This window comes from Papio anubis, chromosome 9 (genome assembly GCF_008728515.1).
Source record: "Papio anubis isolate 15944 chromosome 9, Panubis1.0, whole genome shotgun sequence".
Lineage (NCBI taxonomy): Eukaryota > Metazoa > Chordata > Mammalia > Primates > Cercopithecidae > Papio > Papio anubis.
Window position 1 is genome coordinate 7,251,429 of NC_044984.1, and position 16,318 is coordinate 7,267,746.

Below are 16,318 nucleotides of genomic sequence, written 5' to 3' on the forward strand. Positions count from 1 at the left end.
GGCATGCTAAGTAAAGGTAGCTACCAAATTGTAAGGATACCATGTTTACAAATGCAGAAAGCACCTGTGAGAAAAATACAAAATAAGTGCTTCCTATTAGAGTATGGGGTTGCGGATGATTTAAACCATGTTGCTCTGTTTAGTAAAACTTCTGTAATATTATTTAATAACTTTAATAGTTACAAAATAAATGTATCTGAAATTATAATTGTGACCAGATGGTCCTTTCTGAGCCAGACAGGACTAGAGAATGACGGGATGGATCCTTTAATCGACATCTCTGATCCACATGATTAATGAAGAAGTTTTTGTCCTTAGATATAAACTTAGGCCACGCATGGGTCTTTCCAATGGTAGCTGGGCGAACAAGGTTGGGGTGCTCCAGTGACGTTTTGGTTTTATTTTTTAAAATCATGTTGGTGCTGCCCCCTACTGTCCTGAAAGGGGAAGGGCAGGACAACAGAAAGTGCCTTGGGGCTTCCTGGCCAGGGAGTTTCTCCGCAGCCTTCATCAGCCCCCAGCATTTAGAGAGGAGCTTGCCCTCTCTTGGAATCCAAACAGCCACAGGAGAGCCCAGGCAGAGGAGGCTGGGGCAGCACGAGTCATTCCTGTCCACAGCTTCCCTGTCTTATCTCTAGATACCTTCCCGTGGGCTGGGACACGTGGGGGCTTTTGTGCCCAGCGCCAGGTGAGAAGGGAGATACAGGAGCCAGGTGAAGAGCAGCAGGGGTGATGAGGCGGCTGAGTCAGCCAGGCTGGGACCCCGTGCTTCTGTCTGGCATGGCCAGTGGAGATGTGGACAGCCCAGGGCAGAGGGGTGACCCTCATGGGTCACACTCCTCCACCCCCAAGTTATCTCAGGCTTACAAGTCAGGGCCTTAACTTCCATGCTTTATGGACACCTGGGCAGTGGCTAGTTCAACCCCAGTGAAGTGTCAGCAACTAGGTTTAGCCCTTAAGCCCATCCTCCCTACTCTGCCAGTATCTAAAATCTCAATCAACCATGCCCCTTCCCAGGTTAAAACTTTTCAATGACTGCGCCTCCTGATCCATGAGATGAAGCCCCAGCCACTCGTTTTGTCTCGGCAGGTTCTTCCTTCATAATCGGGCTCTGCATGACTTTCTGGCCCCGCTCTCCACTGCTCCCGCCTCGCATGTGTGTTCTAGGCACAGTCATGATGCTATGGCTTCGCAAACACGGTTGCATTTGCATGTGTGACTCCCTGACCAATGCCATGTTCTTTAGTCATCAGCATAACATGCTGGTTAAAGGGTTGGGCTTGTGTGCCACACTCACCACGTTTAAACTCAGGCTCTACCATTTAAAAGTTTGGTGATCAAGGCCAGCTTACATAAGCTGTGCCTTAAACATCCTCATCTGAAGAACAGGGATGAGGACAACAGTACCCACACCCAGGGTTGTTGTGAGGGTTAAACGAGTTAACAACCAGAATTGCTTAGGGCAGTGCCTGTCATTTGGCAAACAATAAATATCATTAGGCAGAATGTAATAGCAAAATGGTTAGATCAGTGGTTCTAACCAGGAGCAGTTTTGCTCCCTAGGGGATATTTGACGATATCTAGAGATTTTTTTTCCCATTACTGGCATTTAGTGGGTAGAGGCCAGAGATGTTACTAAGCATCCTACAATGCACAGGCAGCGCCTCCCACAACAAAATGTTATCTGACCCTGAATGTCAATAGCGGCGAGGTTGAGAAACTGAGGGTTGGGTGGTCAGGCTCCAATCTGTTTGGGTTCAAATCCCATCTCTGTCTTTAATTTGATGTATAACCTTTGGCAAATTACTTAAAATTCTCTGTTCCTTAGTGTTCTTACCTGTAGAATGGTGACAATGTCATGTGCTTGGGTTCTTGAGAAGGGTCAGTGCCTGGCATGTGGTAATCATGCCTGGGATGCCGGCCATTTTTACTCACCTCTCTCCCCGTGTCCTCTCCCCTGCGAAGCCTTCTTTGACTCAGAGAAAATGACTTTCCCTGTGCTCGTGGACTCTTGATGCATGATAACCTCCTGCCCGTGTGTCTGTCTTTTCCACAGGGCTGTGGGCTCCTTGAGGGAGGAATTTTGTCCTGCAGGTTGTGGCAGCCCTAGGACTGAGCACATCTAGGTGTCCACCTGTGTCTGTGGGTGAGTTCTTGCGATGGGGCAGAGTGGGGAGTATGCACCAGGTTTTGGAGTTTTCAAGGTGTGCAGGGAGGAAGAGAAGCGGGTGGTAGACAGGTGCGCCTGGGAGCTGGGATTGAGTAGAGATTGAGGGTCTGAACACGGCCCTTCCCCATTTACTATTCTCTAGTGAGAAGCCTGATCATTGCCATGTGACTGCTTGCTCACTATTGGTACCTGGTTGTAGAGAGCAGCTCTGTGAGTGGAAGGAGAAGGATCCTGCCCTGGAGAGGGCCTGGCTGGACCTCACCTGGGGTCTATCATTTGGTAACAGGGCTTCTGGAAGTGGTAGCAGATCTGGGCCTGGTGGGCATTTTGCTTCTCCTGGGTGGCAGCAGAAGTCTGTAGCTGGCAGGCTGGGGACTGCCCAAAGGCTCTGACTCTTAGGAAGAGCACAGTGGAACAGAAAGCCCTTATACCACCTTCGCTGGTGTATTCGTCCATTCTCACACTGCTATACAGAGCTACCTGAGACTGGGTAATTCATGAAGAAAAGAAGTTTAATTGACTCACAGGCCTGCAGGCTTAACAGGGAGCATGGCTGGGAGGCCTCAGGAAGCTTACAATCATGGCGGAAGGCGAAGGGGAAGCAAGGACCTTCTTCACATGGCAGCAGGAGAAAGAGAGAAGGCGGAAGTGCTACACGCTTTTAAACAACCAGATCTCATGAGAATTCCATCGGGAGACAGCACTAGGGGGATGGCACTAAACCATTAGACACTGCCCCCATGATCCAATCACCTCCCACCAGGCCCCTCCTCCAACACTTGAGGATTACAATTACACATGAGATTTGGGTGGGGACATAGAGCCAGATCCTATCAGCGGGTGTCCTCCTTTTTCCAGGCTTTAGATTTGGCAAAACCTGATGGCATCTGCACAAAGCCTCCTTTCATCTGCATCTCTCCGTCTCACTCACCCTCTTTTCAGCAAAGAACCCTCTGGCTCTAGTTTCACTGGGGTGGTCCTGAGAGGAGTAGGGAAGACCCAGAGGCTCCTTACCCTGGGAGGTCAAACTGACCATCCAGGTTTGGCTCTTTCCTGCTGGTGTGTCTAGAACACCATCTTCCCCTTCTCGCTGTGGACTTCAGGGCCCTGCTGCTCTGTCCTCCACAGAACTTGTCAATCAACCTCCTACCAGCTAAGATCCGGTGCTGTCTGATATATCCTCCCTATGTCTGGTCACTCATGCCGTCTAATGGCGCAAGGCACATTGAGTTGTATTCTGATGTCTCTGTCCTTTTGAAGCCACAGAGTAAGGTCACACAACTGTGAAAGGAGCAGGGTACCATCTGAAGATGCTGGACATTCCTTTTAACAATTACCTAGGGGAGAGGCAGTCCTCAGACAGGACTCAGGTCCCTCAAAGAGGAAGAGAAGGGGGCAGCTGCCCGCCTCTGAACTTCACACTCTAGACTCGTGGAAGGGCAGACGCTGAGCTGTGGGTGCTGAGTGGTCTGGGCTTAGAGCTAGGATGGGAGGGCTGCGAGCACTGAGGGTGGAGTCATAGCTTTTTGTGGCTGGATACATTTTTACTGTCCGAAGTCATCTATTGCCCCCACACCCCAACCCCATTCTTCTGCCCACTTAGTGAATATTGAGGCTATAGTCAGGACGGGGTCATTGCAATGAAAATCAACGTTAAGACTAAGTTTCAGTTATCTGTCTGCTTGTAAAAAATCACCCCCACATTTTGTTTAAAACAGCGAGTATGTACTATTTCACACAGTTTCTGTGGGTCAGGAATCCACAAGTGGCTGAGTTGGGTAGTTTAGGATCAGGGTCTCTCACAAGGCTTTGGTCCAGGTGCAGGTTGCAGTCCTCCGGAGGCAGGACTGGTGCTGGAGGTCTGCTTCCAGACGGTCACTCACATGGCTGTGGGCAGGAGGCCTCAGTTCCCTGCCACGTGGCCCTCCTCATAAGGACACTTGAGTGTCCTCGTGGCATAGCAGCTGGCTTTCCCCAGAGTGACCCAAGATGGAAAGAGCAAGGCAGAGGCTGCAGTGTCTTTTACAAGCCAGCCTTGGAAGTGACATAGCATCATTTCTGCCTTATTCCATTGGTCACACAGACAATCCTGGTACGATGTGGAAGGAGACATCACAAGGACAGGAATACTGGGAAGCAGGTATTGTTGGTGGCTGTCTCGGATGCTGGTTCTCATAGAAGTAGATGTATTATTTTAGTACAATACATGCAGATGATCAGCTAGCAGGATATTATTTTTGCTGGGTGTGCTTGTATTTCAGGTGCATTGACCCGAATCCAGAGTGCCTTTGGGGGCTCTGACCCTCTCCTCCTCCACCTTGAGATCTGTAGAGTCCTCTCGTTCATCACACCCAAGAGCAGGACTGGACGGATCAAAGCATGGCTTACAGGAGGCCAACACAATAGCGGGTAGAGCTTTGGGAAGACAGCATAGGTTTCAAAAGAACCAAGAAGCTGTTGAAAAGAAGAGCAGATGGGCAGGGAAGACAAGTCCCAGATAGAATGCCCTTTGCAACCTAGGGGAGGCAGACCACAGTGTGTATCCCGACACTCGAAGACAAGGTCTCCACCAGCAGATTGCCCAACAGAACAAGTTCAGAGCCTGGAGATCCCAGTTCCAGATCTCCCACACCCTGTGGGCTCTGTGGGGTCTTTCGTCCTGAAACAAAGTCCTTTAGTAAAGGACTCTTTAAATTCACTCCATCTGTGCTTTGCTTGCCAATAGCAGGGCGTTTCTGTTACACACTGGACTATCCCTTCCTTCAATACGTTTATGGCTGAGGCTGCATTTGTGTCTCAGATAACCGAGGTGCGTATTACTCTCTGTTCTATTTCCCTTTTGTTTCCTTCAAGACTTTAATAAACCCTCATCCAAGAGGCCCACCTTGTCCCACCTGTGCTTCTCAGAAAAGACGGAGTGGTGGGAGACAGGCTGGGGTGGGGTTTTGCCACCTGGCTGCCCTTTCTCCTGTGGGTTCTTGCTCCAGTGAGGGCCCAGCAGGATAAGCTTTAGTTGCATTAAGGGTGACAATAGTTTCCTTACAGCTGGGTCAAGGATATGAGCGAGCCTCTTCTGAAAACAGCCAGGAAGGGAGAGGAATCCAAGGGGAGGAGCAGGTGTGGAAGACAAGACAGAAGGTGGATCAGGACCAGGCCTGGGAGGGGGAACAGGCACACAGAAGTGAAAGAATTCACCTGAGGTTACAGGACTCCTCGAGCGGTGTCTTTAGCTTTGCGTTGTGCCAGAGGCCACACAACAATAGGCACACACACCGTACATTGAAGAAGTGCATGCAAGCAGAATCGTGTGGGATATGCACACTTGTGTGGAAGAAAAACTGTTCCATTCACACTGAGGTAGACCCTCCATCTACGACTCGTCTGTAGGGTGGGGGTGTGGGTACAAACTGAGGCGTGCATGGAGGGGAAACTGGAGCTCTGCTAGTGTAGAAAGATAATGGGATGTGCTCGCTTCAGCAGCACATATACTCAAATTGGAAGGATACAGAAAAGATTAGCATGGCCCCTGTGCAAGGATGACATGCAAATTCATGAAGTGTTTTTAAAAAAATTTTAAAAGAAGAAGAAGAAGAGGAGGAGGAGGAAGAGGAAGAAGAAGGAAGATGGCGAGATATCCTGTAGGAGACCAGGGCCAGGAGGGTGGAGGTCTCTCAAGAAGAGGGAAGCATGAGGAATCTCCAGCGTAGGGTGAGGGCGCTGGTTCCTGTATTCAGCTGTCATAGGGATGAGGGGAGCAGCTGGGAGGGTCAAGGGAGAATGGCAGTACCTGCAGCTGGTGACTGGGGGAGTCCAGGCCTGGGATGTGGCCTCTGCTGCTGGTGCCTAGCACCTTGAATGAGATAGCTTCAGTACGTACTGTGGGGGATGGGGGAGTCCCAAGGGCTGGGGGGTTGGGGTGGTTGGAGCTGATGACTGTGCAGCCATCACTGCAGTAGCACTGGGCTGGACAGCTGACCCTGCACATCCCTTTTCTCCTGCATTGAAGCCTTCTCTCCATGGATGGGAAGGCTAGAGTGGCTGTTGCAGCAGGGGCTCTGGAGGGCAGTGCTGTCCTGGGGAGCCCATGCATCCTTCTCTGGGGATGGGGAGTGGGGTGCAATGAGAGACTCTGGATATGGATCCCTTGGGGAGGCAGCTCCCCTTCATCCTTGTCACTCCCAGATGGTTTACCTGCCTGGACAGCAAGATGATGGCTACACTAGCCCCCATTCTCTGGTATGCATCACTTACACTTTGGTGTAAATATGTCACTGTGTAACCCCAAGGGTAGTGGCACTTGCTGCCTTGTCCTTAACTGAAGAATACAAGGCTTTGCTTCTAGTTAAGAGAATTTCAATCATCAGGTGAAGAGGCAGGGAGTAGTGCAAGTAATGATAGCCAGCATCTGTCAGGGCGCACTCCACTCCAGGTCCTCTGCTGAGTGTGCGTGCAATCTTCACAGAATTCCCAGCAGGAGGGAAATGCTCTTGGTGTTGCCTTGTGGGCTGGTCCATGTGGCTCATTTGCTGAAGGCTGGCGATTTGTACATACTCCGCAGCTACTGATAGGTGGCATTTCATGCCTGGCCACTATGCAGCACTGCCTCCCAATTTTGGGTGGCATTTTAGGTTCCTCTAGAGCCTCTGAGGCAAGTGATTTGTCCATGAACCCAATGGCCTGGCTATGCTGGTGACCCTCTGCTTGGGCACTCACTGCCCATGGGGAACAGAACAGAGGCTCTGAGAGCTGCCTCCTCTCCCTGGCGGCCAGAGTAAAATGAGGGCAGAGGGAAGGCAGCTTGGGAAAGGGTAGGGTAGGGGGAAGCAGGAGGCTCACCCCCAGCTAGATGGTGGCTCAGGAAGCCCTTGAGAAAGATGGAGGTCCTTCTTGTTTTTGCTGGAAAGGTGAGTGTGGAAGGTCAGCTACATTTTATCCCCCTGGTACCTAAGTGGCCTCTAGTGGGAGTGCGTATTCAGCATGGAGCACAGGTTCCCACAGAGCAATGCCATCCCGTTGGCTGAGGCCTGGGGAGAGCGTGAGGGCCTGGAGATTGCTGATTCTGGCCCCTGGGCAGGCAGGGTTCTCTGGGTACTGCTTGCACCCTGGCCTCAGAGGCCTTAGCTACCACTATTGTTTCTTTCTTTCTGTCCTCCATGCAAACTCGGGTCAGTTATATCAGAGACCTTCACAGGGCGCCTGGATTTGACCACTAGGTCTCCTCACCTCTTGTCCTTCACCTCCTGCTGTACCTACAAGGTCTCCCTGATTCCCACCTGCCCATAATCATGGACACAGCCCCAGGATGTGCAGGGTGAGCCCCCAGGGACGCTGACAGCATGGATACTCTGATGACTGAGGGCGTTACACCAGGGAGAGGGAGCTGGGGGAGATTTCCCAGACAGCTGGTTGGGGGTTATGAAAGTGGCCTCATGGCTGATGCGGTGGCTCACACCTGTAATCCCAGCACCTTGGGAGGCTGAGGCGGGCAGATTGCTTGAGCTCAGGAGTTCGAGATCAGCCTGGCCAGCATGGTGAAACCGAGTCTCTACCAAAAATAAGAAAAATTACGTGGGCGTGGTGGCACGTGCCTGTAGTCCCAGCTACTCAGGAGGCTGAGGCACGAGAATTCCTTGAACCTGGGAGGTAGAGGCTGCAATGAGTCGAGATTGCACCATTGCACTCCAGCCTGGACGACAGAAAAAGATTCTGTTTCCAAAAAAAAAAAAAAAAGAAAATAAAAAGAAAAGAAAGAAAGAAAAAGAAAAAGAAAAAGTGGTCCTAGTCCCAGGCCAGGTGGGAGCAGCAGGCTCTAGGGGAGGAATTGCATCCTGTGGAAGAGCAGGGAGCCGCTGGAGGGGGTGGGGGTGAGGGAAGGGGCAGCCCCCACCCTCATCTCCGTCCTCTGCACGCTAGGGATACCAGGCCTCTTACTTGGGGTACTTAAGCCTAGACCAGATGTGATTCCTGCATCTTAGGGAGTGACATTAGGGTGGGGGAAAGGGACCAAAATGGCCATGCCTCTGCTTTCTCTTGGGATCTTGGGATCTGTGGTGGCCTCTAGGGGTTCCCTGCTGCCAATAAGTGGTCCAACCATGTTACAGGATTGGACCCCTGGCCGGGATGGCCTTTGTGCTTTAGAGTTGAGGCACTTCCTGCTTCTACCTGAGTTCGTTTTCAACATACAGGCCTGGGCACGTAGGAGTCAGGGTCATGTGGGAGGTGGTGGCCGAGGGGAGATGTGGGCAGTTGGGAGCGGTACACAGCTAGACGTTGTTGCTCTGCCTCCTCTTGGGATCCCCAGTGGGATGGAGCCCAAGTCCTGGGCAGCACATGGTCCTCTGCTTCACAGGACACACACCTGTACCCACCCTCCCCATCCACTTTCGCTCAGTTTATTTTGGGGAAAGGGCTCTGAATTGACCTTTGGTCTTTACAGACTCTCAGGGACCATCTGGAGTTCCAGCCAGAATCTGGGCCCGGCGGAGTGGGAGTGGGGCAGGGGCCTGCATTGGGCTGACTTAGAGAGCACAGTTATTCCATCTCATATGGAAATAAACATTTTGGATTCCTGATCACATCCCTGGGGTTTAAGACTCTGGCCAACCAAGTCAACTCCACAACTTTGTGTGTCCCTTGGAGGGTCTGGTGTGCGACCCACCTGTCTGTGGCCCTTGTCCCCTCCCCTGCCCTTTCTCCACTCACATCTTGTTCCCACTGGTGACTATCTCTTCCTTCCGAGGATGGGTGGAACCTGATTTGAATGAGGGGTAAGGGTCTTGTGAGGACGAGGACATGGGTTGGGAGTGTGTATGTGTGTGTGTGGGGGGGTGGGGGTGGGAATGGAATATCCAAGAAGGTGGTGGAGGAGGGAGGATTGAATTTGGAGGATCCCTGGCTTCTGCTGCGGTGCATAGCGCCCCCTGCTGCCCGCAGGGGAAACAGCAGCTCCAGCCTCCCACAGCGGTCCCCTCCCCTCTGCCGGTCGAGCTCCCACCGTCTTGGAGATGCCTCTGAAGCTGCGTAGTCCACCCCTGATGCTTGTGTTCCGTTAGGGGGTCTCCAGGCCTCTTGGTGCGGTCTGGCCCCTGGAGGAGTGTGGTCGAGTGGAGGATGGGGACCTGCAGTGGTCATAATCTGGACGCCTACATCACTGGGAGTTTTGAGGGACTGAACCCACTTTAGCTTGGGTCTTAAAACCACCATGGTAAGAAGTGTCAAACTTTGGGGGGAAAATTAAAATGTATAAAAATACTTAGAAAAACCCACCATGGGGGCCTACAAGCTCCTGAGTCAAGGCCTCTGCCGAGACTCCACTGACCAGCATGGTCACTGAAGGGCATGGAGGACCGTCCTGTGGGAAGAGGCTTGGATGCGCACTGTAAACTCAAGAGCGAGGACACTGTTGATCTGGAGATGTGGGCGATGGGTGAGTACACACGGAGCATCCTCCTGTGCCTTGGAATGGGACAAGGTGGATTCCAGCAGCCCTCAGAGCTTCTGCTGGTTGGCTTTGCGAAGAAGGGGCTTTCCACTCTACTGGGGACATCTGCAGAGAGGTTGGGCAGGGAATAGGATATTCCATTCAACCCCGAGTTCCTTTTTTTTTTTTTTTTTTTTCTATTCCAAATTCATTCCAGAGTGTGTGGTAGGATCAGTATCGCACGCCTAGTTCTTGGCCACAGCCCTAGTGCCTGTCTTGTGTGCATGGGGGGCCCAGCCATGGCAGGAAGATGGGGCAAGAGTCTTCATCTGATGAGGGCCAGGGACTTTCCAACTCCCTCAACCCTTCCCCCGGGCTCTGTTCCCACCCTCACATTGAGCCCTCTTCTCTCTGACACTTGCCCCCCTAGGACTTTTATTCTGAAAGAGCCAAGGCCCCTGGAGGTGAAGAGGAGGCCCGAGGCTGGAGCTGGCCTTGTCCCTGAGCCAGCTCCACCCTTCTGGGCTGTTTTCCAAGGCAGCGACTCTGGGACCCTTGCTGTCCTCAGCTCTCCTCTTTATCTCTGGTCTCCAGCCTTTCTGGCCTTTCAGCAGAGGGTGCCTATAGCCAGGACTGCTGGGCTTCTCCCTCCTATGCCCTCAGACCCCTGTATTCCTGTCTTTTATTCCTTGACCTCCCATCCTCCGTCTACTTCCTTTTTCTGCTTTTTCTGGCTTTCTTGCTGCTTGCCCTTCCCAAAGCAGACAGGTCACCGTTCAGAAGCTCCCCGCCTCCCCCAGCATTGGAAAAAGGTCTTACCCCATCCCATCCCTCTTTCCCAACACGTAGGATGGAAGTATCAAATAGCCAGATGCCTTCAGATGTCAGAACTGTGGGGTCCGTTGAACCCTGTGTGGGTGGGGCTGTGTCTTGGGCCTGGTTTTGTTGAGTACATGAGGCTTTCTCGAGAATAAGGACAAAGAAATGGACAAGAGCCTCTGCCGGTAGCCCTCATTTAAACTCTTGAACCCCAGTCACAGTTTTCCAGAAGTCCATCAGGATAGAATTTTCACTAATCGCCAAATGCCCATAGCTTAGTTCTTTCTTAGAAGGAAAAGAAGAGGTCAAATGGACAGGAGGGAGGGGACATTGGTTGTTCTCAGGGGCTCCTTCCCTTTGCCTGCTTCTTTCATCTGGGAGGCCAGACCTTGACCTGGAAGTGAGGTCACTATTGGGCAGTGGTGTGTGAGAAAGGACTTTGGCCTGGGGGCTGCAAGTTACAAATTAACAAGGGGAGGGGTGAGGAGGGACCCAGAGGGAGGGTAGGTGGCCAGAGGCAGGGACAGCTGACCTGGCACAATCTGGGCTTGAAGGGGGCACGGCAGGAGGGTCTGTGGGCTGGTGCTGTCTGGAGGGGCCTCAGTTCCTCTCTGGCTATCTGACCTTCCTGAAGACCTGCTCGCACACTGCATCCCTTGCAGTCAGTTCCTGGGGAGAGAGGGGAAGTAAGGGGGAGCGAGAAAGAGGGCTTTTGCCAGCCAGAGCCCCTTCCTCAAGGTCCTTGACCTCCATTTACTCCTTCCGGATACAGCAGCTTGAGTGTTTGATGTATGGGCAATTGTATCATTATTCCACATCCTCAACTTTCCACCCCTCAGGAAGGAAGGTGGCTGGGTCAGGGGATGTGAAATGGCTGAAGCCTCCATTGCTCCAGTGATGATTTATGGGCATTCATCCGACTCATAGCCAGGGCCCACCTTGGCCACTCTGTTTCTTCCTCTCCCCACTCCTCCCAGTGCTTTTGCTTTCCCTCCCTGGTCAATTCCTTGGACAGGGAGTGGGGCTGGGCTGGGGGAAGAGTGGTGGACCTATCTGGTTTGGACAAGGGAATGCCTCATAGCTGCAGGCCCTTCTCCCAGACACCCAGCCGCTACCCCATTTACCAGATACAGCATCTCTCCCTCCAGCCAGTGTCTCCAGCCCCGGTTAGGGACCTCCCCTTTCTGCACACACACCAGCTGCTCCTCCTCCCAGGTTACTATGGTCTATAGGGAAAGAGGGAATAAAGACATTGGGAGGCAGGACGCTCAAAATGCTTCCCAACTCACTCTGAGTGGGCTCCCCTTTTACTCCGCAGCAGATACTGTCTGCTCCAGCCCCTCCACTGAGCGAGGGAGCTGCTCTGATTCAGCAGGACTCCCTTTTCCCCTTCGGTTTTTTTTTTTTTTTTTTTTTTTTTGGTGAGACAAGGTCTTGCTCCATCACCCAGGCTGGAGTGTAGTGGCAGGATCTCGGCTCACTGCAAACTCTGCCTCCTGGGTTCAAGTGAGTCTCATGCCTCACCTACCCGAGCAGCTGGGATTACAGGCATGCACCAACATGTCCGGCTAATTTTTATATTTTTAGTAGAGACAGGATTTCTCCACGTTGGCCAGGCTGGACTCAAACTCCTGAGCCCAAGTGATTTGCCCGCCATGGCTTCCTAAAGTGTTGTGACTATAGGCATGAACCATCACACCCAGCTTCCCACTCCTAAAGGTCACCGAGGGGGGCCCAAAGTTGTCTACAGTGACCTTTGGGTGAGAGCAGGGGTGGTAGCAGAATAAGTAGAGGTGAAATTGGGGAGGGCATTTATGAAGAATGGAGACTTTTTCCACTGAATACTTCTGGCTGACCTAGAGGGACTTTTGAGAAAAAAGAGAGATTGGTTGGAAATCCTACCAGGTAATCTCATTTCTCCTCTTTCTCGGTTTCAAGAACAGCTGAAGTATCCTTAGAAATAAAGAGTCAACCCCTCTGGGCCTGAGCATTCAATCAACCTTACTGAGTTTTCCCATAGGAGAGGCCCCAAACAAGTAGCTCAGAGTCTTGAACGGATAGAGGAGCAGTAAATAGGTAACTGTGACACCAGGCAGTGGGGCAGGCAGAGTGAAATCTTTAAGGAAGTTGGGAGTTAATTAGATTGGAGAGAATGGGAAATTTCTAGCAAGGAAAGAAACAGCTAGAAATAGCGGTAAAAGAGAAAGGCAATTAGTTCCGAAGGGCTCTAACCTAGAGTGTATGTGGTGCAGGCAATTGAAGAGCTGATTCACAGAGACCCCTTGTATGCTGAGTTAAGTGTAATAGATGATGTAATGTAATAGATCATCACTGAAAGGGTGTAAGTCAGAGAGTGACATGGTCACATTTATATTTTAGGTAGACCCTGTGGCTACAGCATGCAGATTAGAGGAGGGTTAAGACTGAGAACCAGCTGGGTGCAGTGGCTTACACCCTTAATCCCAGCATTTGGGAGGCTGAGGCAGGAGAATCACTTGAAGTCAAGAGTTTGAGACCAGCCTGGGCAACACAGTGAGAACCCAACTTTAGCAAAAACAAACAAACAAACAAACAAGCAAAAAACCAATTTCAGGCACCAGGTGAGAAATGAAGGCCTGAATTAGGGTGGTGATAGAGAAAGGTTAGGAGGGAACACAGGAGAGCCATTTAGAAGAGTGATGCTCAACAGAAATAAAATGGGTCAGGAGCCATATTAGACAAGTAAAGATAAATAGGGGAAATTAATTTAAATAATATATTTTAGTTAACCAAAAATATTCAAAATATGATTGTTTCAGCATGCAACCAATATAAACATTTCCAAAATGCTTCTTTTTTATTTGGCATTGTCTGAAAGTCCACTTACAGCATCTAGATTTGGACTAGTTATATTTCAAGTATTCAATGGCCATCTGAAGTTAGCAGCTGCTATACTGGGTAATGCAGAAAAGTTACAAAGGTTTCTTGGCCAATTAGATGTGGTGGTGGTGGTGGTGGTGTGTGTGTGGGTGTGTGTGTGTGTGTGCGCTAGGAGCCTAGAGGTAAGGAAACAAGAGATATTGATTATGACTCCCAGGTCTCTGGCCTGGCTGATTATTGCCATTAGTGGAGACAGTAGATATAAAAGTGGGGTAGATTTGGATAGGAAGACGGTGAATTTGAGTTTGACCTTGGGCCTTCAAATGGAAATTGGTTTCAGGACCCCCACCCCACCAAATCTGCTGAATAAAATGGCTTAGTATCTATAGAGAACCTACGTATATTCCCCTGTATACTTTATTATTATTATTTTGATACAGAGTCTTGCTCTGTCACCCAGGCTAGAGTGCAATGGCGTGATCTTGGCTCACTGCAACCTCTGGCTCCCGGGTTCAAGTACATCTAATTCTCCTGCCTCAGCCTCCCAAGTAGCTGGGATTACAGGCATGAGCCACCATGCCCAGCTAATTGTTGTATTTTTGTTTTTTTGTTTTTTTTGAGACAGAGTTTTGCTCTTGTTGCCCAGGCTGGAGTGCAGTGGCGTGATCTTGGCTCACCGCAACCTCCGCCTCCCAGGTTCAAGTGATTATCCTGCCTCAGCCTCCTGAGTAGCTGGAATTACAGGCATGTGCCACCATGCCTGGCTAATTTTTTGTATTTTTAGTAGAGATAGGGTTTCTCCATGTTGGTCAGGCTGGTCTCGAACTCCCAACCTCAGGTGATCTGCCTGCCTTGGCCTCCCAAAGTGCTGGGATTACAGGCGTGAGCCACTGCGCCCGGCCTAATTTATGTATTTTTAGTACAGACGAGGTTTCACCATGTTGGCCAGGCTGGTCTTGAACTCCTGGCCTCAAATGATCTGCCTGCCTCAGCCTCCCAAAGTCCTGGAATTATGGGTGGACTTTTGGTGGAATTATGGGTGGACACCACGCCCAGCCTTTTCCCATATGCTTTAAATAATCTCTGGATTACTTGTAATACCTAATGCAATGCAAATGCTCTGTAAATAGTTGCTATACTGTGTTATTTTTTATTTGTATCATTTTGTATTTTTTTTATTTTTATTTTCCCCAAATATTTGCCATTTGCAGTTTGCTGAAGCTGTGGATGCAGAACCCATGAATATGGAGGGCCAACTGTATTTTGTAGGCAGTTGAAAACATTGCCCTGGAGCTCAGGAGATGGCTCTGGCTGGAGAATTCATGCCAAGGGCAGCCTATAGATGGAAGCAGAAGGCATGGGTGTAGATTTAGCCTATGGATAGTGGGCAGACAAAAGGGAGAAAACATTAAGAACAAAACTCTGGGGAGAAAACTCCAGTTTAAAGAATTAATAGGAGGATTAGGATCTGCAAAGAGGCTAAGAAGGAATATGTAAGAAGTAGAAAGAAATGCAGGAGAGTGAAGTTATTGATGCTAAAGTAAAAGACACTCTGGGTGACCAACAGTGTCACAGGCTAGAGAGTGGGCAAATGTTTGCTCTTCGGTCTGGGTGTCTCTGTTCTTTGCCCTTTGGGCTGGTGAGAAGAGAGGGCAGGGAAGAAGTGGGGGAGAGACGGGGAGCACCAGGACCTGTTAGTTCTGGAGACTGGTATCCTGGGGACTGCGTTCCCTGCTCTGGTGACCATTCCCCTCCTCCCCCCTGCTCTGGCTGGGGAAGGTCACTTTGTTTTGCCCCATGTTGTTAAGAGTCTCCTGTAATGCCTTCTTCTGGCCACCGCCCAGCCAGGGGAAACGTACCTGGCATTTCCGTCCGTCCACACTCCTGAGGTCCTCCTCAAACTCCACTCCCACATCGAACTGCACAGTGTAGTTTCGGAAGGTGCTGAGCGTCCTCACCGTCATGTGGTTGCCCTGGTGGTCGATCTCCTTGTCGGGCTTCAGTAGCAGCGCGATCTTCCGCACAGCCAAGCTGATGTCTGTGGGGGCTGCCTCTTAGTAGGGGTGCTGCTAGCCAGCCAGGAGCTCCTCTGCCAGCAGCAGCCCCTCAGGGCTGTGAGTTTCCCTTCCTTGGGTCTGGGACTGTGGATTCACCCCCTCCTTCCAATGCCTGGTTAGAAATGGATCCCAGGTCAGGCGCCAGCCGCCTGAGCCTTTCCACAGTGCCCAACCCCGGGCATTCCCTCTTCTCCATGGGACCAAGAGGCAGGAAGAAAGAGGGGAGAAAGGGAGTGACAGGGGTCTGGGAGGGCGAGGCCATTACTTAAGGCTTGCAGGTAGTCCTCCATGTTCTTCTGTGAGACAAAGCAGTAGTAGCCAGTGAGGTTGGGAGGCATTGTGTGGATCAAGGTTTCAGGAGAATACAGGAGACAGGGTGAGGAAAGAGGGGGCGTTGTCTGGCAGGTGAGGCTGAGAGACTCAGGCCAGCCGGCACACACAGAGACAGGATGTGTAACGGCCTGGTTACCAGGGCTTTTTATAAGGCTGGGGCCCTGTTGCAATAAGAGTCCCTATCAGACTTTCTCCCTCCCCCTATGGTGAGTTTGGGGGTGGTGTCTCCAGCCTGAAGAAGGGGCAGGGATTTGGCAAAGTTGTGTCTGACCTTGGCTTTTCCTGAGGAAAGAACCTGGAGCAGGATCTGGGGCTGTCAGTCATCCAAAACTCGAACCATCCAAAGGCCAGTTTTGGCCTCCACCTCATTTTTGGCAGGCTTGGGAACCCTCCCAGGGCCTGAGGGTCAGTCTTTCCTGGGAGGCACCTGAGGCTGGTCTGGCTGTGTGAGGTGGAGATGAGTTCCAGCAATATCCTGAGATCCTGGGACTGAGTGATGTTGGAAGATGTGAGGGGAGGGGTGAGGACAGCCAGCTGCCCAGAAGCCACCATGAAGAGCACCCTGTAGGCCTGGCCCCCAAAGCTCCCTCAGGCAATGTGCTCAACTGGGACCCCAAAGTGGCTTTCCAGACTCTTGGTCCTAAGGAGACTTTAGGAGGG

The 16,318-nt window shown here is 51.2% G+C and overlaps 1 protein-coding gene and 1 non-coding gene across 2 annotated transcripts; one reads left to right on the forward strand and one right to left on the reverse strand.

Moving 5' to 3' along the window:
• The first annotated feature begins 5,634 nt into the window (after positions 1-5,634).
• LOC116269122 lies at positions 5,635-5,745 on the forward strand. Its single transcript, XR_004176427.1, has one exon. It is a non-coding gene; the product is annotated as a U6 spliceosomal RNA (small nuclear RNA).
• Positions 5,746-10,587: 4,842 nt separating this feature from the next.
• On the reverse strand, positions 10,588-15,826 carry RBP5 (retinol binding protein 5). The gene is made up of 4 exons (XM_003905907.2): positions 15,591-15,826; positions 15,128-15,306; positions 11,534-11,635; positions 10,588-11,078 (listed from the first exon to the last, which is right to left on the reverse strand). Exons 1-4 carry the CDS (start codon positions 15,661-15,663, stop codon positions 11,025-11,027), a joined length of 408 nt encoding a protein of 135 aa, XP_003905956.1. The 5' UTR covers positions 15,664-15,826; the 3' UTR covers positions 10,588-11,024.
• Between the last annotated feature and the right edge of the window lie 492 nt (positions 15,827-16,318).